Source organism: Loxodonta africana, chromosome 22 (genome assembly GCF_030014295.1).
Source record: "Loxodonta africana isolate mLoxAfr1 chromosome 22, mLoxAfr1.hap2, whole genome shotgun sequence".
Classification (NCBI taxonomy): domain Eukaryota; kingdom Metazoa; phylum Chordata; class Mammalia; order Proboscidea; family Elephantidae; genus Loxodonta; species Loxodonta africana.
Window position 1 is genome coordinate 65,478,308 of NC_087363.1, and position 23,766 is coordinate 65,502,073.

The window sequence follows — 23,766 nt, forward strand, 5'->3', positions numbered from 1 at the left end:
CCCTTTATCATTATATAATGCTCCTTTTCCTTGTTCTGAAGTCGGCTTTGTCTAAAATTAATATAACTACTCCAGCTTTCAATTGAGTAGGGTTAGTACGGTATATCTTTCTCCATTCCTTTACTTTTAATTTATCTGTATCTTTATATTTAAAGTGAATTTCTTGTAGTCAATGTGTAGTTGGCTCTTGTTCTTCTATCTACTCTGAGAGTCTCTGTCTCTTGGTTGATAAATTTAGAGCATTAATATTTAGAGTTATTACTTTTTATGATATTTTATTGTGTTTTTGGTGAAAGTTTACACAGCAAATTATGTTCCCGTTTGACAATTTCTATACATACTGTTGAGTGACATTGGTTACATTTTTCACAGTGTGTCAACATTCTCAATATTTCTGTTGTGGTTGTTCTGTTTCCATTAATCTAGTTTCCCTGCCTCCCCTTATCTTCTTATCTTTGCTTTAGGGTAACTGTTGACTGTTTGGTCTCACAGAGATGATTTTTTTTTTTTTAAGAAACACTATACTCATGGGTAATATTGTTTATTTTATGAGCCAGTCTGTTATTTAGCTGAAAGATGACCACTGGGAGTGGTTTCAGTTCGAAGTTTAAAGGGTATCTCAGAGCAATAGTCTCAATTTCCAGAAAGTCTGACCTTTTGAAGAATTTGAGTTTTTTTCTACATTTTTCTCCTATTCTATCTGGGACCATCTATTGTGTCCCTGATCAGAGTGGTAGGTAGTGGTAGCAAGGCATCATCTAGTTCTTCTGATCTCAGGGTAGAAGAGGTTGTGTTGAGTGACTATTTGTTGTACACCCACTCCTCACTTATCGACATGGTTGGGTTTCAAAAGCCAGGTTGTCATGTAAAAATTGTGGTTATAGGAGCGGGGCCAAGATGGCGGACTAGGTGGACGCTACCGCGGATCCCTCTTGCAACAAAGACTCGGAAAAACAAGGGAATCGATCACATATACAACAATCTATGAACTCTGAACAACAAGCACAGACTTAGAGACGGAAAACGAACAAATACGGGCAGACAGCGACCGTTTTCAGAACCAGGAGCCAGCGTACCAGCTGACTACCTGGAAAATCTAGTTTCCCAGTGATGGCTCGGAGACAGCAGTCCATATCAAACCACATAAAGAAACAGACCATGACAACTTCTCCAATCCCCCAAACAAAAGAACCAAAATCTTCCCCAAATGAAGATACAATCCTGGAATTATCAGATACAGAATATAAAAAACTAATTTACAGAATGCTTAAAGATATCACAAATGAAATTAGGATAACTGCAGAAAAAGCCAAGGAACACACTTATAAAACTGTTGAAGAACTCAAAAAGATTATTCAAGAACATACTGGAAAAATTAACAAGTTGCAAGAATCCATAGAGAGACAGCATGTAGAAATCCAAAAGATTAACAACAAAATTACAGAATTTGACAACGCAATAGAAAGTCAGAGGAGCAGACTCGAGCAATTAGAAAGTAGACTGGGACTTCTGGAGGACCAGGGAAACAACACCAACATAGCTGAAAAAAAATCAGATAAAAGAATTTAAAAAAATGAAGAAACCCTAAGAATCAGGTGGGACTCTATCAAGAAGGATAACTTGCGAGTGATTGGAGTCCCAGAACAGGGAGGGGGGATAGAAAACACAGAGAAAATAGTTGAAGAAATCCTGACACAAAACTTCCCTGACATCATGAAAGACGAAAGGATATCTATCCAAGATGCTCATCGAACCCCATTTAAGATTGATCCAAAAAGAAAAACACCAAGACATATTATCATCAAACTTGCCAAAACCAAAGACAAACAGAAAATTTTAAAAGCAGCCAGGGAGAAAAGAAAGGTTTCCTTCAAGGGAGAATCAATAAGAATAAGTTCAGACTACTCAGCAGAAACCATGCAGGCAAGAAGGGAATGGGACGACGTATACAGAGCACTGAAGGAGAAAAACTGCCAACCAAGGATCATATATCCAGCAAAACTCTCTCTGAAATATGAAGGAGAAATTAAGATATTTACAGATAAACACAAGTTTAGAGAATTTGCAAAAACTAAACCAAGACTGCAAGAAATGCTAAAGGAGATTGTTTGGCCGGATGACCAATAATATCAGGTACCAGCACAATACAAGGTCACAAAACAGAACGTCCTGATATCAACGCAACTCAAATAGGGAAAGCACAAAAACAAACAAATTAAGACTAATTCTAAAAAATAAATAAATAAACAAAATAATACACATAACAGGAAATCATGGAAATCAATAGATAAATGATCACAATAATCAAAAAGAGGGACTAAATATAGGAGGCATTGAACTGTCAGATGGAGAGTAATACAAGGCGATACAGAAGGATACAAGTTAGGTTTTTACTTAGAAAAATAGGGGTAAATAAAAAGGTAACCACAAAAAGGAATATCAATTCCATAACTCAAGAAAAAAGCCAAGAAAAACGTAACGACTCAATAAACACAAAGTTAAACATTATGAAAATGAGGATCTCACAAGCTACTAAGAAAAACGACTCAGCACAAAAAAGCATGTGGAAAAATGAAATGGACAACAACACACATGAAAAGGCATCAAAATGACAGCACTAAAAACTTACTTATCTATAATTACGCTGAATGTAAATGGACTAAATGCACCAATAAAGAGACAGAGAGTCACAGACTGGATAAAGAAACACGATCCATCTATATGCTGCCTACAAGAGACACACCTTAGACTTAGAGACACAAAGAAACTAAAACTCAAAGGATGGAAAAAAATATATCAAGCAAATAATAAGCAAAAAAGAAGAGGAGTAGCAATATTAATTTCTGACAAAATAGACTTTAGACTTAAATCCACCACAAAGGATAAAGAAGGACACTATATAATGATAAAAGGGACAATTGATCAGGAAGACATAACCATATTAAATATTTACGCACCCAATGACAGGGCTGCAAGATACATAAATCAAATTTTAACAGAATTGAAAAGTGAGATAGACACCTCCGCATTTATAGTAGGAGACTTCAACACACCACTTTCGGAGAAGGACAGGACATCCTGTAAGAAGCTCAACAGAGACACGGAAGACCTACTTAAAACAATCAACCAACTTGACCTCATTGACTTATACAGAACTCTCCACCCAACTGCTGCAAAATATACTTTTTTTTCTAGTGCACATGGAACATTCTCTAGAATAGACCACATATTAGGACATAAAACAAATCTTTCCAGAATCCAAAACATCGAAATATTACAAAGCATCTTCTCAGACCACAAGGCAATGAAGCTAGAAATCCATAACAGAAAAACTAGGGAAAAGAAATCAAATACTTGGAAAATGAACAATACCCTCCTGAAAAAAGACTGGGTTATAGAAGACATCAAGGAGGGAATAAGGAAATTCTTAGAAAGCAACGAGAATGAAAATACTTCCTTTCAAAACCTCTGGGACACAGCAAAAGCAGTGCTCAAAGGCCAATTTATATCGATTAATGCACACATACAAAAAGAAGAAAGAGCCAAAATCAGAGAACTGTCCCGAGAACTTGAACAAATAGAAAGTGAGCAACAAAAGAACCCATCAGGCACCAGAAGAAAACAAATAATAAAAATTAGAGCTGAACTAAATGAATTAGACAACAGAAAAACAATTGAAAGAATTAACAAAGCCAAAAGCTGGTTCTTTGAAAAAATTAACAAAATTGATAAACCATTGGCTAGACTGACTAAAGAAAAACAGGAAAGGAAACAAATAACCCGAATAAGAAACGAGAAGGACCACATCACAACAGAACCAAATGAAATCAAAAGAATCATATCAGATTACTACGTAAAATTGTACTCTAACAAATTTGAAAACCTAGAAGAAATGGATAAATTCTTGGAACAATACTACCTACCTAAACTAACACATTCAGAAGTAGAACAACTAAACAGACCCATAACAAAAAAAGAGATTGAAACGGTAATCAAAAAACTTCCAACAAAAAAAAGTCCTGGCCCAGATGGCTTCACTGCAGAGTTCTACCAAACCTTCAGAGAAGACTTAACACCATTACTATTGAAGGTATTTCAAAGCATAGAAAAAGACGGAATACTACCCAACTCATTCTATGAAGCTACCATCTCCCTGGTACCAAAACCAGGTAAAGACATTACAAAAAAAGAAAATTTTAGACCTATATCCCTCATGAACATAGATGCAAAAATCCTCAACAAAATTCTAGCCAATAGAATCCAACAACACATCTAAAAAATAATACACCCTGATCAAGTGGGATTTATACCAGGTATGCAAGGCTGGTTTAATATCAGAAAAACCATTAATGTAATCCATCACATAAATAAAACAAAAGATAAAAACCACATGATCTTAACAATTGATGCAGAAAAGGCATTTGACAAAGTTCAACACCCATTTATGATAAAAACTCTAACCAAAATAGGAATTGAACGAAAATTCCTCAACATAATAAAGGGCATCTATGCAAAGCCAACAGCCAATATCACTCTAAATGGAGAGAACCTGAAAGCATTTCCCTTGAGAACGGGAACCAGACAAGGATGCCCTTTATCACCGCTCTTATTCAACATCGTACTTGAAGTCCTAGCCAGGGCAATTAGGCTAGACAAAGAAATAAAGGGTATCCAGATTGGTAAGGAGGAAGTAAAGCTATCACTATTTGCAGATGACATGATCGTATACATGGAAGACCCTAAGGAATCCTCCAGAAAACTACTGAAACTAATAGAAGAGTTTGGAAGAGTCTCAGGATATAAAATAAACATACAACAATCACTTGGATTCCTCTACATCAACAAAAAGAACACCGAAGAGGAAATAACCAAATCAATACCATTCACAGTAGCCCCCAAGAAGATAAAATACTTAGGAATAAATCTTACCAAGGATGTAAAAGACCTATACAAAGAAAACTATAAAACTCTGCTACAAGAAATTCAAAAGGACATACTTAAGTGGAAAAACATACCCTGCTCATGGATAGGAAGACTTAACATAGTAAAAATGTCTATTCTACCAAAAGCCATTTATACATATAACGCACTTCCAATCCAAATACCAATGTCATACTTTAAGGGGATAGAGAAACAAATCACTAATTTCATATGGAAAGGAAAGAACCCCCGGATAAGCAAAACATTACTGAAAAAGAAGAAGAAAGTGGGAGGCCTCACCCTACCTGATTTCAGAACCTATTATATAGCTACAGTAGTCAAAACAGCCTGGTACTGGTACAACAACAGGCACATAGACCAATGGAACAGAATTGAGAACCCAGATATAAATCCATCCACGTATGAGCAGCTGATATTTGACAAAGGACCAGTGTCAGTCAATTGGGGAAATAATAGTCTTTTTAACAAATGGTGCTGGCATACCTGGATATCCATTTGCAAAAGAATGAAACAGGACCCATACCTCACACCATGCACAAAAACTAACTCCAAGTGGATCAAAGACCTAAACATAAAGACTAAAACGATAAAGATCATGGAAGAAAAAATAGGATCTACCCCAGGAGCCCTAATACAGGGCATAAACAGAATACAAAACATTACCAAAAATGATGAAGAGAAACCAGATAACTGGGAGCTCCTAAAAATCAAACACCTATGCTCATCTAAAGACTTCACCAAAAGAGTAAAAAGACCACCTACAGATTGGGAAAGAATATTCAGCTATGACATCTCAGACCAGCGCCTGATCTCTAAAATCTACATGATTCTGTCAAAACTCAACCACAAAAAGACAAACAACCCAATCAAGAAGTGGGCAAAGGATATGAACACACATTTCACTAAAGAAGATATTCAGGCAGCCAACAGATACATGAGAAAATGCTCTCGATCATTAGCCATTAGAGAAATGCAAATTAAAACTACGATGAGATTGAATCTCACACCAACTAGACTGGCATTAATCCAAAAAACACAAAATAATAAATGTTGGAGAGGCTGCGGAGAGATTGGAACTCTCATACACTGCTGGTGGGATTGTAAAATGGTACAACCACTTTGGAAATCCATCTGGCGTTATCTTAAACAGTTAGAAATAGAACTACTATACAACCCAGAAATCCCACTCCTCGGAATATACCCTAAAGATACAAGAGCCTTCACACAAACAGATATAATGCACACCCATGTTAATTGCAGCTCTGTTTACAATAGCAAAAAGCTGGAAGCAACCAAGATGTCCGTCAACGGATGAATGGGTAAATAAATTGTGGTATATTCACACAATGGAATACTACGCATCGATAAAGAACAGTGACGAATCTCTGAAACATTTCATAACATGGAGGAATCTGGAAGGCATTATGCTGAGCGAAGTGAGTCAGTTGCAAAAGGACAAATATTGTATAAGACCACTATTATAAGATCTTGAGAAATACAAAAAACGGAGAAGAACACATACTTATGTGGTTACAAAGGGGGGAGGGAGGGAGGGAGGGAGAGGGCTTTTTATTGATCAATCTGTAGATAAGAACTGCTTTGGGTGAAGGGAAAGACAACACTCAATACAAGGAAGGTCAGCCTAATTGGACTGGATTAAAAGCAAAGAGGTTTCCGGGATAAAATGAAAGCTTCAAAGGTCAGCGGAGCAGGGGCTGGGGTCTGGGGAACTTGGTTTGAGGGGACTTCTAAGTCAATGGGCAAAATAATTCTATTATGAAAACACTTTGCATCCCACTTTGAATTGTGGCGCCTGGGGTCCTAAATGCCAACAAGCGGCCATCTAAGATACATCAATTGGTCTCAACCCACCTGGAGCAAAGGCAAAGGAAGAACACCAAGGTCACACGACAATTAAGAACCCAAGAGACAGAAAGGGCCACATGAACCAGAGACCTACATTATCCTGAGACCAGAAGAACTAGTTGGTGCCCGGCCACAATCGATGTCTGCCCTGTCAGGGAGCACAACAGACAACTCCTGAGGGAGCAGGAGACCAATGGGATACAGACCCCAAATTCTCATTAAAAGACCACACCTAATGGTATGATTGCGACGAGAGGAATCCCAGAGACAATGCTCCCCAGAACTTCTGATGGCACAGGACAGGAACCATCCCCGAAGACAAATCATCAGGCATGAAAAGGACTGGTCAGTGGGGGGGGAGAGAGATGCTGATGAAGAGTGAGCTAATTAAATCAGCTGGACACGGGAGAGTGTGTTGGCAACTCTTAACTGGAGGGGGGATGGGAAGATAGAGAGGGAAGATGGCAAAATTGGCATGAAACGAGAGACTGTGGGGGCTGACTCAATAGGGGGAGAGCAAGTGGGAGAAGGGAGTAAGATGTATGTAAACCTACATGTGACAGAATGATTGGAATGGTAAATGCTCACTTGAAGCTTAATAAAAATTAAAAAAAAAAAAATTGTGGTTATACAAAAATGGAGGATGATTACATCATTACATAAGTGCCAAATTATCCCATTACATGACTGCCAAACCATTGAGAATCATGGCCCAGCCAAGTTGACACATAACCTTAACCATCACAGCCAGCATTACTCTTGCCTTACACCTTAATGTTTGTTACTGCCAGATGCACATCGTTAATACACAAGATAGCCAGTAGATTTTTTACTATTGTCGTAAATGTGAAATGTCAGATAGTTGATAAGCGAGAAGTAGGTGCTGTTAAACAGTTTGTAACTGTTTTCTACTCATTGCACTTTTTTTTTGTTTTAGTTTTTATCTTTGCTCTTTTGTTCTGCCTTCTCTGGTTTCAATGGAGCGTTTTGTATAATTCCATTTTCTCTCCTCTGTTAGCATTTGCTTCTTTAAAAAAATATTTAGTGGTTACCCCAGAGTTTGCAATATGCATTTACAACTAATGTAAGTCTACTTTCAAGTAACTATACCCCTTCATGGGTAGTGCAGTTACCTTATGAAAGAGTATCTTCAATTCCTTGCTATTGTTCCTTATAATATTGCTGTCATTCATTTTACTTATCCATAAGCTATAAACCGAAAAAAACAAACCCATTGCTGTTGAGTCGATTTCGACTCATAGCGACCCTATAGGACAGAGTAGAACTGCCCATAGAGTTTCCAAGGAGCGCCTGGTAGATTTAAACTGCAGACTTTTTGGTTAGCAGCTGAAGCACTTAACCACTATACCACCATTTTGAACAGTTATCTATTAGATCAATTAATAATAAGAAAAATAAAAGATTTTATTTTACCTTCATTTTATTGCTTCCCTGATCTTTTTATTTCTTTATGCAGATCCAAGTTTCTGACCTGTATCATTTGCCTTTTCCGAAGAACTTTTTTTCTTTTTTTTTCAGTATTTCTTGCAAGGCAGATCTACTGGCAATAAATTCTTTCATTTTTCGTCTGTCTGACCTTCACGTTTGAAGGATAATTTCACTGGGTACATAACTCTAGGTTGATGGAGTTTTTTCTTTCAACACTTTAAATACTTCACCAAAGACAAGTCCAATGAATTCTTATTACCCCTGCATGCATGGATTTTTTAAATGTAACTTGATATGTTGCTGCTAGGCACCTCCAGGGTGAGTATCAGGGCCTTCCATAACCCAGGACATGATGGGAATTTCAGGGTGCATTAATACTTCTGAGCCCTGAGTGAGGCACTCTCTCTCCAACACCCAAATCAACAGCTGCCTCTCAAAAAGAGTGTATCTGGTAGCTGCACATGGCAGCCTTTTTGTCCAGAAGCTTAGTGGTCACCAGATTCCTGCTGATGCCTCCAATTGCCACAAAGTCCAGTCAGCATAAGTCCTGGTAGCAGATGCCTGTAACTCAAAAGGAGATTGTGGCTCCAAAGACCCTGTCTTGGTCATCCAGTGTTGCTACAACAGAAATACCACAAGTGGATGGCTTTAACAAGGAGGTATTTATTCTCTCACAGTCTAGTAGGCTAAAAGTCCAAACTCAGGGCATCAGTTCCAGGGGAAGTCTTTCTGTCTCTGGCAGGTCTGGAGGAAGGTCCTTGTAATCAATCTTCCCCTGGTCGGGGAGCTTCTCCGTGTAGGGACCTCGGGTCCAAAGGACACTCTCTGCTCCTCACACTGCTTTCTTGGTGGTATAAGGTCCCCCCTCTCTCTACTCGCACTATCTCATCTTGTAGATCTCATCAATACAATTGCCACCAATCCATCTCATTACATCATAGTGATAGGATTGACAACACACAGGGAAATCACATCAGATGACAAAACGGTAGACAACTATACAATACTGGGAATCATGACCCAGCCAAGCTGACAGATATTTTGGAAGGACACAATTCAATCCATGACAGGCCCCAAGAGGTGGACCATGGAGACTGCCTCCTTTACTTCCTGGAGAGCCTGTTCTTGTCCTGGCCCCCATTGGACTGTCCTGCTTTCCTGGTGAACTGGTATAAAGGGGCCAGTAGGATACCTAAATCGAGTATGCGCTGCCACCAGTAGGCAAAAAGTCCAATAAGTTGCTGTGTCTCCTTTTTGTGGTAGAAGGCTTCAGGACTAGCAGCTTTTCCCTGACCAGTTGAGAAATTTGTAGCTGTGACTCTGCCCAGGTGCTTCCTAGGAAAGTTACTTGCTGGGTGGGGCCTTGAACTTTATCTTCACTTATGGCCCACACTGCACCATTTAGGACAGCAAAGGTGTTCTGAAGTGCTGCCAGTCCCGCTCTCTGTCTTTCCCACTATCATGATGTCATCGGGATAGTGGAAGTAGTGTACTCCCTCTGGCCAGGTGATAGCAGCCAAATCCCATCCAACCCACCGATGGCACACAGTGGGGGAATTTAAGAGCCGTTTTTTTTTTTTAGAGAGAGTACAATAAATGTATATTCAAGGTCTCCCCACGTGAAGGCAGAATAATTTTCATCCCTCTAAAAAAAAAAAAAAATTTTTTTTTTTTTTTTTCAGAGCGGTATGGAGAAAACTGCCTCAGCCAAGTCAATCACCTCACACTACTCCCCTTCAGAAGTCATTGTGTTTTCAGTCAGTCACAGTTTCAGGAATCAAATCTGATCAGGAGGGCACAGCTTTCTGTCCTCCGGGTGTTCAATATTGCTTCTGTTGGACAGTTCCCTGGGGCTTAGGTAGCTCAGTGGGCATCTGTTCCAGACTCACTCTACCACAATCTCCAGAATGTTTCCAGCATGAAGAGAGTAACCCTGTAGTTGCTGATGCTCCCCAAAGGTGCACTGGTGCAACGGGTCTAAGTCCACATGCACTCAGCAAAAGGAAACATGGCTACTAGTGCACGGGGCCCGACGGTCCTACCCACGAGTGAGCAGTTACCGCCTCCCCCACATCTCCTGGCTTAAAGCCACACTTTGGAACCCTCCTCCCTCTCTCATCTAAATTACCTGGAAGAACAGCAACTTGAGTCCCAGTGTTTAACAAAGCCAAAAAGCTCTGTGCGGCTCCCCCATATTCCACCCTTAAAGGTGTGTAATGGGAGGACTTGGACCCACCCCATGCCTGTTTAAGCTTGGACAGATATGGGTACAGGGATGGGAGACATCAGCATCAGAGTCCCCAGAACCCCACACAGGGGCTGAGGGGTGGACCAGCAGGCAAGGCTCCTCCTCACCCTCCATCAGCATGCAAGTATGTCTCAGACTGGTCTGGGAGGTGACACACGTTCCCAGTAACAGCGTGCTTCCCTCTCACCCACCTCCCAAACCTGCACATTTACCCACCATGTCAGCTCCGTGGGGTTAATGCAGATTGTTTCTGCAATGTCACTATATTCACAAGTTCTTAGTGAAGGATCATTTTGAGCAGAACACAGACCAGACCCTCGTAATGGCGTGATCAAATGGCGTTTATTATTCACAGAACAAACAGGACAGGGATGAATGGGACAGCACACCGTCATCATCAGCTGAGGTCCCCTGAAGTCAGGCTCCCATCCACAGGGTTAGATGGCATCCCAGCACACCCCAGTTAAAGTCTTGGGAGGAAAACGCCTATATTCCTCACTCCTGGGATTAAATACAGCGGTTAAGGCTGCTAACCAAAAGCTCAGATCCACCAGCCACTCCTTGGAAACCCTATGGGGCAGTTCTACTCTGTCCCACAGGGTCTCTATGGCAACTTTTTTTTTTTTTTGGAACTAGAAAAGCAAATTTCCAGAAAATTTGAAGCCACGGGGTAAAGTATATTGGCATTTACTATCTCTTCTTTCCAAATACAGATGGGAGGGGATGTGGGCTGGGGGTGGGGGGATGAAAATGGTGCTAACAATTTCTGACACCGTCTGCGCCGGGACCCCACCGGCTGGGGTGGAAACTGGCCCTGGCTTTCACCAACTGGCTACGTGCAGGAAGGTGGGAACCTTGGCTCTGCCCCTAGTGATTGGATTTCTTGATAGAATTACTATGTTTGGTTTGTTAAACAAAAAACGGTTTATTTAAACAATTACACATTTGTTCACTGAGTGTGCTTTTACATATTTTTTGTTTTTATTTCAAGTGTGGTTACAAGTTGAAGTTTAAGAAATCCAGGAGCTCAGCTTTTGCCCGTTTAGGAGCAACAGGCAGACACGTTAGAGCAGCAGGAACCATGATCGCCCCAGTGAAACCAAGAAGCCATTGCGCCTGACCTCAGCAGCCGCTGGCACGTGGGGCACGGAGAGCGCGCTCACCACGCGCAGAGGAACCACCCACCCGGGGCCGAGGACCGCAGTGTAACCGCCTCAGTTCTGGCGGCACCAGCGATGGCTTCCTGCCTTGCGTGTTGGACTCCCCCAAGCGGAAAGAAAACTAAGACCGCTGCCATGAGGAGTACTGTTCTCGGTACTGTTTCTTCTTTATTAGGTAGATGTCACTGCGTTTCACGAAGTGCAGCCTAGAGGTTGGATGGCCTGCCCCAGGCCACGCAGATGGATCCCAGGCGGGTGGAGCAGGGAGCCTGCTGGCCTCGCCCCAGATGCGTGGTCCCCTGCATGGCTGGGGCTGTGCATTTCTCCAGCCCCAGTCCCTGGTGGAGGAGACGCTTTGTCTTACTTTCAAACACTGCTTATTTGGGACTGGATGGCCCGTTTTCAAACACAGTCTGCTCACAGGCTGCAAACAGTGAAAAGGTTAACTCCGACTGCTCAGCCACCCAGTGATGCAGGAGGAAGGCGCTGCCTGCCCGTGGATGCCTGCTGCCTGGGTGGCTTTGCAGCTTCCCTTCGGAGCCCCGGGGCGAGGCTCGCCCTCCAGGACACCTTGGTGAGCTCTGCCACCAATGCCCCCTCCACTCCCAGGCCTGTAATTTTGCGTAGGCTGCATGGTTAAATGAGCTGCACTCGCAAACCTTCCAACCAAAAGGTTGGAGGTTCGAAACCACCCAGAGGCGCCTTACAAGAAAAGTCCTGGGGATCTACTTCTGAAAAACCAGCCATTGCACCTCATGCATAGCCACTGCTCATCTGCCAGTGGAAGCTTGTGTGTTGCTGTTATGCTGAACAGGTCTCAGTGGAGCTTCCAGACCAAGACTGACTAGGAAGAAAGGCCTGGCAATCTACTTCTAAAAATCAACCAGTGAAAACCATGTGGATCACAAAGGTCTGATCCACAATCAATCATGAGGATGGTGCAGGACTGGGCAGCATTTTATTGTATTGTGCATGGGGTCACCATGAGTTGGGGCCTACTTGATGGCAGCTAACAACAACAACAAAGTCTGGGGTGGGGCCCAGGCATGTAGAAGTATCTTTTTTCAGGGGTGAAAGGATCTATCCCACCAGCACTCAGGGTTGGGCTCCTCAGTGAGTGAGCTTCAGGAGTGAGCTCCTCAGTAAGGAAGCCTTGGGACCCTAGCCTCAGACTCATGTTTGTAACCACCTCATCTGTCCATACTGGCAGCCTTTGTGTTTCTCAAGGCTGTTCCCAAATCCCACCTTCCTTCAAGGCCAGATTTCCACCCCCCCACCCCCATCCCAGTAACTGAGTTCCGTGAGCCCAGCTTAATGGGCTTCTGGGAACCTGAAAACCCTAGTGCCCGACATTCCACCCCACACCCAGGTGCTTGGTGAAGCCAAGTATGGGGCAAATATGTCAGGGAGGTGGACACTAGGCCCTGGAAACAGGGCCGAGCAGGAGACACAGGATGAGCTGGAGCCGGAGTGTTCTCTTTAAACGGAGGGGTGTGAGCCCACTGGCCAGGTGCTAACACCTCAGGAAGAAACATGGGGAGCTGCTGGTGGCCAGTCTCCCATCTGGGCTGGGGCTGGAGAGAAGGCTCTGAAGGGGCTTGGAAGGCATAGGGCTAGCTGCAGAGCAGTGCACTGACTGCCTGAGGGCCCCACTCAGCCTGGGCTCTGTGGAAACAGAAGGCAACGCATGGCATCAGGGCTCCAATCTCGGGTGGGGCTCCATTTCCAGGAGCCATGGGCCATGCTTGGATGCGGCCGCAGACCTCTGGTTGGCTGGGCGGCCTTAGCTGTCGTCTTGTCTTCTGTCCTACCTCCCCTGTGGTGTGGGGTAACACAACATTCCTTACGGAGAGCATCAGACTGAGCAGCAACCCCATGTCAGGTTCTCTTACCTTTTCTTGGAGGCCCTGTGCCTTCAGATCTGTCTTTACCCTGAAACTGAAGAACCTGGGGAGGAAGCTAGGAAGGTGAGGGGAGAGGGAAAACCAGGTAAAACCCTTTAACAGTATAAGGAATGCAAATGGCAGCAACAGCCAGCAACTAGTGAGTGGCCTCTGAGGGCTACTACGCCATCAGGCCTGCAGCTTCAGGTGCACCGACCAGGCGGAGAATGGGCGTCAGGAACCGACGTGGCCAATGGAAGCTGTAGGCAGTCAAGAAATGACAAAACAGAAATCGGCAGATACTTATGCCTTTCTCCGACTCTAGGTGGCGACAGAGAAACCCCAGACCAGTCAAAGTGGCAATGCCTTGCAACTCTTATCCCAGTTGTGGAGCAATCGCCATGCTCCTTGCAGAACAACACAAAACACTGATATAGCACTTAAAATGAGCACATCATTTTGGGTTAAGTCAGAGTGACAAGGGGCTGCAAGTGCTACCTGTCCTGGTCTTAAAATGCAAAGTCCCACATCCTCCTTCCCCTCAGGGTGAACAGGGCAGATGGTCAGCCTACTACATTCTGAAGTTCTGCAGTCATATAAAGCCCACCTGTGCTTCCTCCGTTAATTCTTAGGTGTCACTGCCCAGGGGGTTCTCCAAGTGTGGTCCTTGAACCAGCAGCATCGGCATCCCTGGAACCTGCTAGAAATGCAAACTTGTTGAGACCTAAGGAATCAGAACACTGGGGGTAGGACCTGCCAGTCGGTTTAAAGGAGTCCTTTTTCCAGGAGCCTACTTTGCATGCCAAAGCAGGAGACCCACTGGGCAGAGGCAGCACCCTTCGGGGCCTCCTGGGGAACCCTGGAGCTGCAGCAGGACTTAAAACTGTCACGATGACCTGTTAACCTCACTAATGATGCCACATCTAAAAACCAGAGCTTACTGTGTTGATTTACTTGAATTCTTTGCTAATCTGATAAGGATGGGGGCAGGAGGTGGGAATAAAATGAAGCAAAACACTAGGAAGTCAGTGACGGATCCCTGCTGCGCGAGGCAAGCCACGCTGGGCTACGGTCTTCAACAAATCATGCAGCACAACAGCTGTCTGCGCCTTTCTTGGGCAGCAAGAACTGGGTGAAAGGTCTTGATAACTGAAGTCATATGATTTCCAGAATCCCGTGCCACTTCTTGTGAAACCACATACCTTAACAGATAAAACAAAGACTGTTTCCTACCTGGGATGGAATGTTGGGGCTGGAGCAAGCTCCGGAGCCAGGCTCTCATCCAGCACTGCACTTAGCTGTTTCGTGAGGTCACACAACCCAGGCAAGAACTTCCCCACCCAGTGCACACTCCACGGTGTGGCAGTAGAGGTTCACTGCGCAGGTGGGACCGAGCTTTTAGGATGCAGGCAGTGACTCAGGACAACAAACCCTCAGTCTATCAGATGCGCCCTCAACAGTAGACCTGCTCTGCCTTTACCAGCCTGACAGTAGAGGGTATTTTTCTTGATGTATTGGCCAGGCAGTAATGAAATATTTTATTTCCAGGTTTGGGAAACTTGCTTGTAGAGGTAATTTGTGATTCTCCCAATTGCCTATTTGGACGTGTAGCCTGGGAGTAACAGTCAACCGCCCTACAGCTGCTACTGGAGATACACATGCGTGGTACCTCAGGAAGCTTCAGAGTAAAAGACACCCTAATGAGACAGAGTCCCCACAGTGCTGTATTCTTTACCTGGCTTCCTCCCCTACAGTGTTGCATTGAAAAATCATTTCCTTTGCTGGGCTCCCCACACTCCAGCTTTGCATTTGAATCCTGCTTTTGCTTGGAGGTTATCTGGAAACCCCATTGTGCCTGTAGCATGATTAAGAATGTTGCTAATGTAACTTGTATAAACTCCCTACTTGTAAACCCCTTTAAAGATAACTTGCCTGCCTGCCCTTGGCAAGCAGTCTTGGTAGCGCAGCTCCAACCAACTCCACTTCCTTGTACAAGGAAATACAGGTGCCCTTCCTGCTCTCCCACCTCGGTCTCTCATTTATTGGCCACTAAGTCATGCTGAGAAAGAACCTGGGGTTTCCACCTGGTAACACTAACATCCTGGGAAAAGACCCAAAGGTGTTGTCTGTGGTCAACCTAGGTTATCCTCAGGACTATGACTTTGTATTTAAGGCTTTGTAAACACACAAGGTTTTCATACTTCTGGCCATCACAACCATCGCTGGCAAAGGGAGGTTTTATAAATGAGACCAGAGGGTATAAGGGATTTACCAAAGATACACATATTTTTTGAGCACTTCCATACCATGGACTAGTATGTCCTGAGTCTCAGCCCAGTGCTCTGTTTAACTGGGGTTCCCAAAACAGTTCTGTGTGTACCAAGGGCGTCAGGCTCAGATCTCCTTGCGTTCAAATGTTGTACAGCAGAAAGAACAATGGACTAAGAGTTGGGAGGCACAGATGCTAGTTGCCACTTGACCCCTCTGGGCTTCAGTTCTCCCCTTTGAAAACAGGATGATATATTAGATCTCGGATTCTTTCCAGTTAGGAAAGATAATCAGGATGGGTTACACAAAATTTTGCTTAATATAAACTTTTTTTCTTAAATTTTATTGTGCTTTAAGTGAAAGTTTATATATCAAGCCAGTCTCTAATACAAAACCTTATATATACCTTGCTATATAATCCTAGTTGCTGTCCCCCTAGTGAGACAGCACATTCCTTCTCTCCACCCTGTGTTCCCGCGTCCACTCAGCCAACATCTGTCCCCTCGGCCCTCACATCTTTCCCCCTCCCCCAGACAGGAGCTGCACACATAGTCTCATGTGTCTGCTTGATCAAAGAAGCCCACTCCTCACCAGTATCATTTTCTGTCTTGTAGTACAGTCCAATCCCTGTCTGATGAGTTGGCTTTGAGAATGATTCCTGTCTTGGGTCCCTCTGGTCTCAGTTAGACCATTAAGTCCGGTATTTCTACTAAAATTTGGGGTCTGCATCTCACTGATCTGCTCCTTCAGGGATACTCTGTTGTGCTCCCTGTCATGGCGGTCATTGGTTGTAGCCGGGCAGCATCTAGTTCTTCTAGTCTCAGGCAGATGTAGTCTTTGATTTACGTGGCCCACTTTTGTTTGCTTTTTATAAACTTTTTTGTTTTTGTTTTTTAACTTAATATAAAACTTCTACCTCTTGGGGGGAGGGGAAAGGAAACAAAACGGTTGAATTTTTCTGAGAAATGCTTCAGCAGACAGCCTGGTTTCCGGGCTGGTACCAGCCTGCTGTTGCTGGTCCTTCCAGAGGTCGCACCCGTTCAGTATGCACAACAGTCCGGTCAGCGGGAGTAAGCATGGCAGCTCAGGCTGTGTCTCGGGCTGTGCTGGAGGCTCTGGGCATCGGGGCAACGCAGCTGAGCACACACTTGTCAGACTTGGGGCTGCAGCACTCTCGCACCACAGCTTCTTGGAAGTCCAGTCCCCTACAAGAATTTTAAGACTGTTCCCATTTTGATGATAATTTAAAAATAAGCATATTCTGGGTCATCTAAAAATGACTTCCTGAAAACTGAGTTCCAGCATGTCTGCATTCACAATTGTAGAGGACTCCACTGTAGCGCTTCTTCCTTGTTATAAGCCAATAAGAGAAGGCCCAAGAGGCAAAAGGCCACAACTGCACCCAGAGCACTGTACACAGGGTGGGGATTTCATCACATAGCAACAGACACAAACCAAATGCAAAAGAACCTGTTTAGAAGGCAGTGCCATAGGAAGGTTCAGTCAACAGATGAATATTAAGTGTCAGGCCCTAGGCGCTAGAATGATGCCATCCCGGACAGAGTAGTAGGGACCTCTTAAGATTCCCTCTTCCAAAACCTAATGAGAATACTGGCAACAATGTCAAAACCAACTATGCCACAACACGAAATGAAAGCTTACAACAATCTGGGAAACATTTAAGAAAACTGGCTGAATCTTGGTAAGAACAGCAAGCTTTGCAGTGTTTTAACTTGTCCTATTCCCATCCGTTGCCTCAAAACCAACAGCCTAGCAGTCACTGGAGCAGGCAGAACAGGGCAGGAGCTCCTTCAAAGTCTACGTCCCCGAGAACTGCCCTTGTCTGACCTGACTCAGAGCCCACTCACTGTGTGCAGCCTCTCCCCGCAGGCCGTCTGCCAAAAACAACGAGCAGCAGTTGTTTAACACTGCACCTGCCTGAGGCAGTGGGGCAAACAAGATAACCAAAAACTTAAAAAGCTGGGGAATAAGACATCCACAGGGAACTCTGAAAACTCCCACAGATTCCTAGGAATTCAGCACACCCAGGGCTGTGTGTCGGCTCATGAAAAATCTGGGAAGCCCTGAGTTCTCACCGCTCACTGACCTTGATGCATCGTCTGGAGAGCTGTGAACTGCCTAGCTGACTGTTGAAGGCATGCCTCAATATGTACAGCACAGAGCCCCTGGGCAGACTGGTGGACTCAGTGGTTCGAACCACTTCATGAAATCACTAACTGACCAATCCTTAACTGACCACTACGCTAAGTGAGGAGGGACTTCAGTCACCACACATGGAATGATTTCTGGAAAGTCACTGAACAAAAACAACAAACAGCAACAAACAACCAAGGAGAAGCCGTGGAGAGGGGTGAGAACGTGATTTCCAGAGTTGCCACAGAGTTTAAAACGTCCAGTTTTCAGCAAAAAAAATTACACGATATGTAAAAACTGGCTCACACACAGGAGAAAAAAGTCAATAAAAACTGACTCTAAGAAACCCCAGACACTGGACTTACTAGACAAAGATCTTACATCAGCTATTTTAAATATGCTCAAAGAACTAAAGTATAAGAACAATGTCTCACCAAATATAGAATATCAATGAGAAGGAAATTACAAGAACAATATAGAAAACCAACCTACCATAACGGAAGTCCTAGAGAAGGAGAGGAAAAGGGCAGAAGAGTATTTGATGAAAGGATGGCCAAAAAACTTCTTAAATTTGATGAAAAACATCAATCTACACCTAGCCATATCATAATAAAATCAATGAAAGACAAAGACAGGGATTCTGGAAAGCAGCAAGAGAAAGGTAACTCATTATGTACAAAGGATCCCTAGTAAGATTAACAGCTGATTTCTCATCAGAGACCATGGAAGCCAAAAGGCAGTGGAATGACATATTCAAAGCTCTGAAAGAAAAAAAAATGTCAAAAAAGAACTCTATCCCGCAAAACTGTTCTTCAAAATTGGAGTAATCGAGATATTCCCAGATAAAGAAACTGAGAGAATCTGTTGCCAGTAGATCTGCATTACGAGAAATGCTGAAAGGAGTCCTCTGGGTTGAAACAAAAGAACACTAGGCAGTAATTTATATCTACATGAAGAAATAAAGATCACTGATAACAACTACAAAGGTAAATACAAAAGGCAGTGCAAATGCATTTTTTGTTTGTAATCTTTTTTCTATTCGAAAGACAACTACATAAAGCAGTAATTATAAATCTGTATTGATGAGCGTACACTGTATAAAGATGTAATTTGTATGACAATAACAGCACAAAGAAGAGGGTAGGGAATGGAGCTATGTAAGAACAAAGTTTGTATAAACTCTTGAAATTAGGTTGGTATTAATCCGAATTAGGATTGTTACAAATTAAGTGCAACCACTAAGAAAATAACATTAAAAGAACTGACAAAGAAATTAAAATAGTATACTAAAAAACATGTACAACAGGCCCTGTGCTAGGAGGAGCTGCGGAATCAAAAGTGTCTAGAATGCTGTCTCAGATCTTGTCAAATTTAGTTTAGTAATATACAATATAATCCCATTGCCAGGGAGTCGACTCCAACTCATACTGGCTCTAATATACATGATAGAAGGAAAAATGATAAATTATGACATTTGCTGACTATGTGAGAAAACATGAGGGCTCTGACCAGACAGAGGACACTCCAGGTGATCTTAGAATGCCCTTGTGAGATGTGTAACTGAGGCCTGCAGGCTGAGAAGTCATGGGAAGAGATATTCTAGGCAGAGGGAAGAGCAATCACAGAGGGGTCAAGGAAGGAGAAGGCTTATTGGTTCTAGGAAAAGAGTGACTGGAGAATAATCAGGGCAGCAGATGAGGTTAAGTACTGCGAGATCATGCCAGGCCTTTAGGGTAGAAGCCTGGATTTTGGTATGACTGCTATTGAAGGATTTTAAGGAAGGGAGTGACATGATACACATTATGTCTTAAAAAAGTTTACTCTGGCTGCAGTGTAAATGGTTTGGAGGGCACATTATCGTAGTGGTCCAACAGGCACTGTGGGTGGAGCTAAGTGGGTAAGATACAGATACATACCCAAAGGCAGGGCCCTTAGAGTTTGCTGATGGATTGGATGAGGGATACGAAGGGAAGAGCTAAGGATAGCTCTCAAATTTTTAGCTTTAGTATCTAGTGTATAATGGTGTCATTTCCTAAAACAGGAAGTCTAGAGGAGAGCCAGGTTTTTGAAGAAAATCAAGAATGCAGTTTCTGACATAATTAACACTGGAGATGCCTGAGACATCCAAGTAGGGATGCCTGTCAACTATAAGCCTGGAGGCTGGAGGTCAAAGCGGGAGGCAGAAATTTTGGACTCTTGGAAACTTGGTAGTTAAACCCACGTGACCAGATAAAATCAAGGACAACGGCACAGACAGGAAAAAGGGCTGAGAGGTCTGGCAGAGGAGCCACAGAAGGAGTCTGATGCATCCACAGTGAGCAGGGAGGAAAACCAGAAGGATGTGGCGCTATGGGAAGAGAGGGGACTTGCAGAGCGATGGTCAACGCCCTGATGCTGAGAGGCTGAGTAAGAAGCCAGGAAATGGCTGTTGGATCTGGTGATGCAGAGCTGCAGGCAGTTTAGATAGGAACATTTTCAGTGAAAAGACGGTGAGACGTCAGGTGACAGTGAGTTGAGTAGATGGGCCATTAGTGCCAGGAAAATATCCACCACATTCATTTCAATCTGTAATGTAACGGCTTCCTCAGACAATCAGCTAGCACGCCTAACACTGTTTCTGCAAGTGTAAAATAGGGTACACCCATTTCACATGGTAAGTGTGAAGCAAACCAGAACACTAGCAGGGAACAGATACCGTTTACTGGCCACCTAGTATCATCATCAGGAGGTTAACGGACTCGCCAGTCACTGAAAGTCTCGAGCCTTAACAAGATGTCTGGAATGTAACAGATGTTTAACCCATCAAATAAATTAATCAAATGGCTTGTAGATGGGGTCACTGCACTGGGAAGCAGGAGTGGACTGACCCTGTGGTGTTGCTAAGGTTAACTGTGTGATGGACGTTCTACAAGGGTAGAGATTTCTCTATTGTGTCCACTGCTGTGCCCTTAGAACAGCGTCTGGTACATAGTAGATGCTCAGTTACTATTTGCATGACTGGATGAACCACAACACGCAAAGGAATGACACAATCTTACCTCCAATCAGGAGAAGTCTATGTCATCCAGTCCCTAAAGGGCCACCTGATGATGATCAGAGTTTCACCTGCATTTCTAGTATAAATATGCTGTCGAAAGTTCCTCTTTAACAGAAATAACTTTTCAGATGAAAAGGTTGACTGAATGAACTGGGCACAGACTTAATGTTGTCTGATACATTTTTAGGCCTAAGAATAAACCCTATTAACAAGTAACAATACTGTGTTCTCAAATTTCATTGAACATACTTTTTCATTAAAAATCAGTTGCAAAAGCAAAATTATATTTTATTAATAAAGCCAATGATAACATGTGCTTAAATGTTAGAAATGGACCTGTGAAATTTCAACTGGAAAGGATAGGAAAGGGTACTACTTAGAAAATACTGTTCAACTCAAAGTCTGACCTACAGATAAGGTGGTGAACAACATACAAATCAAATCCGCTCTCCCTCAATGCTGTGTGTAGTCTGTCTTATGAAGCCCCAACACTGAACACTTATTGGTAACATCCCCCCTCCTTTAAACACCTGGAGGTTATCGGAAAGTAACAGGCAACTCACAGAAAGCGCCTCTTACCATTTTCTTCAGATAGCATGACAGACAAGCAAACAAATAAAAAGGATACTGTGCTCAGCAAACCACCATAGCCCTGCCTGTTGCTAAATATGCTAATCAAATTTAGGGATATGTAGGGTGAAAGGAAAGAATACAGTAATTGCTGGGCTAGTAAGCTTTAGTCCACTTGAATCCATCCCAATTCTGACACTTTTTACAAATTCTCTACTCGCCGCCGAAGTCCAGCTCCTTGCCTGTTGTCCGTTGGGGCTTACCAAGCAGCTGCGCAGCTCTTCCATCAGCAGGCGCCTATGAGGGTTTCGCAAGCCACGTTCTTCGGTCACACCCTCCACCAGTTCCTGGAGTCCAATTAGGGCCTTCCTAAAGGCCAAGGGAACTCTCAGGAGAATAAGGATTTTCATCTGTACACAAGCCATATTAAGTAGCACAAAGGATCAAGGTTTGCGGCTATTTTATTTACAAGTATACATTTAACACAATGAAATAAAACACTGATGTATCAAGCTTAGTTCAGAGTAGTGTAACAATAGGTATTTTTGATGATTACATTATTTTAAACAACAAACTACACTGAAAAATTAATGCCGGTAAAATTCTTGGTCATAATATTATTAAGAAATACAATATATAAATTGAAAATATGATTGCTTAAAATTTGAAAATGGAAGTGAAGTCATTTGGACAGAGTCAGAGTTTGACATAATCTGAAGGTGGGGGGGGGAGCTCTGACCCAAATGATATCTCTCAGGTTAACAGAAGAAAAATGAAACATAGTTTATCTTAGAGGAAAATGGACAGTCTGCTTCTTCAGGTAGAGTATATTCCCAGTGTCCTCAGGTTTTGCAGTAGAATTACATCACTGAGCATGAAGACTTTCCTTGTGAAGCTGCCCCGTCAATTTTTTCTGCCTCCAAAATTATCCTTCTAAAAACATCCACAGCAGTCTAAAAAGAGAAAACCAATCACAGTGTTTATCAGTTTTAAAGTGTTCTTGTTGGGTGCCGTCCAGTAAATTCCGACTCCTGGTAGCCCTATGTGTGCAGAGTAGAACTACTCCATAGGGTTTTCCAATCTGGGACCTTTTGGACACAGATCGCCAGGCCTTTATTCTGAGGTCCTCTGGGCAGGTTCGAATTGCCGGCATTTAGGTTAGTAGTCAACTGCTTATCTGTTTGTGCCACCCAGGGATTCCAAAGTAGACCCTGATAACTACTACTCCCACCAGAGGAAATGAAGAAGGCTTGCGGCTGCCCAGTCCTACAAGTGCAGGTGTGGAGGCTGAGGAGGTCACCTGGGCTCAGCAGGCTTCAGGTTAGCCCCAGGAGCCTCAGACTCACCACTCCCTCATCAGCATCTGACTTGAAACCACTAGCATTAACCTCACAGCATGCTTCTGATTCGTTTCCATCGGTCACAAGAAGCCCAAGATTCCTCATCCCCAGATTCTAACCACCACCTAACTACCTACACCCTTTCTTCCCCACTACTCCCTTCCAGACACAGCCAGCCACACAGCCTACTCACACCTCCAGAACCAGAGAACAGTGCTCTCAGCAAAAGCTAAGTACTTGCACATATTTTACTGCCCCTCGCCCCCCCAACCCCAAGCCAGCTTCAGTGGCTATTGATTTCTCTGGGCCTGAGATAGGCCCTGTTGAGCGCCTAGAGCCATCCTCCTGGCACTGGAGAAGGAATAAACTCGCAACTGGGAGAAAAGATAATTTGCCAGCTCCACTAACCTGAGGAGCTCAGGAGAGAAGTGGCTCCTGTCCAGGTGGAAATGGTCCATGGACTTTGAATACCTTTCCCTCTGCATGGACCTGTGTGGGCCTATTTCAGGAGAATAGGCCCTTGTTGGCAGACTACAACTGTTTCAGCTGTGTGGTAGAGAGGTGGATGTTTGATGTTTTGACACCGCTTTGCCTATTAAACAAGGCCCTCACCTACCCACATCAGAGACCTAAGGACTGGTAGCTCCACTCAGGTCACCCAGCCACCCACGACAGGTGTCCAAGGCTAACTGGCATCTCCCAGTCCTTACAACCAAAAACACTGGGTGCCCATGGTCTGTCTGCAGAACCCACCCACCTGTATGCTCTAGGGAAGAAGGACATGCTTTCCTCAGAGACACTTGTGGGACGATTCTCAGCTCCCTACCTTGTTCAGAGCGTGATCCCCTGC

At 43.5% G+C, this 23,766-nt stretch overlaps 1 protein-coding gene across 3 annotated transcripts in view; it reads right to left on the reverse strand.

Moving 5' to 3' along the window:
* Nucleotides 1-22,019: 22,019 nt before the first annotated feature.
* Nucleotides 22,020-23,766, reverse strand: part of RHEB (Ras homolog, mTORC1 binding) — a 71,515-nt gene continuing 69,768 nt past the window's right edge. For all 3 annotated transcript variants that reach the window (XM_010590084.2, XM_064275059.1, XM_023548051.2), the window contains one exon: nt 22,020-22,529. In XM_010590084.2, the coding sequence (XP_010588386.1) occupies nt 22,437-22,529 (93 nt within the window). In that variant the 3' untranslated portion in view covers nt 22,020-22,436. The remainder of the gene's footprint in view (nt 22,530-23,766) is intronic.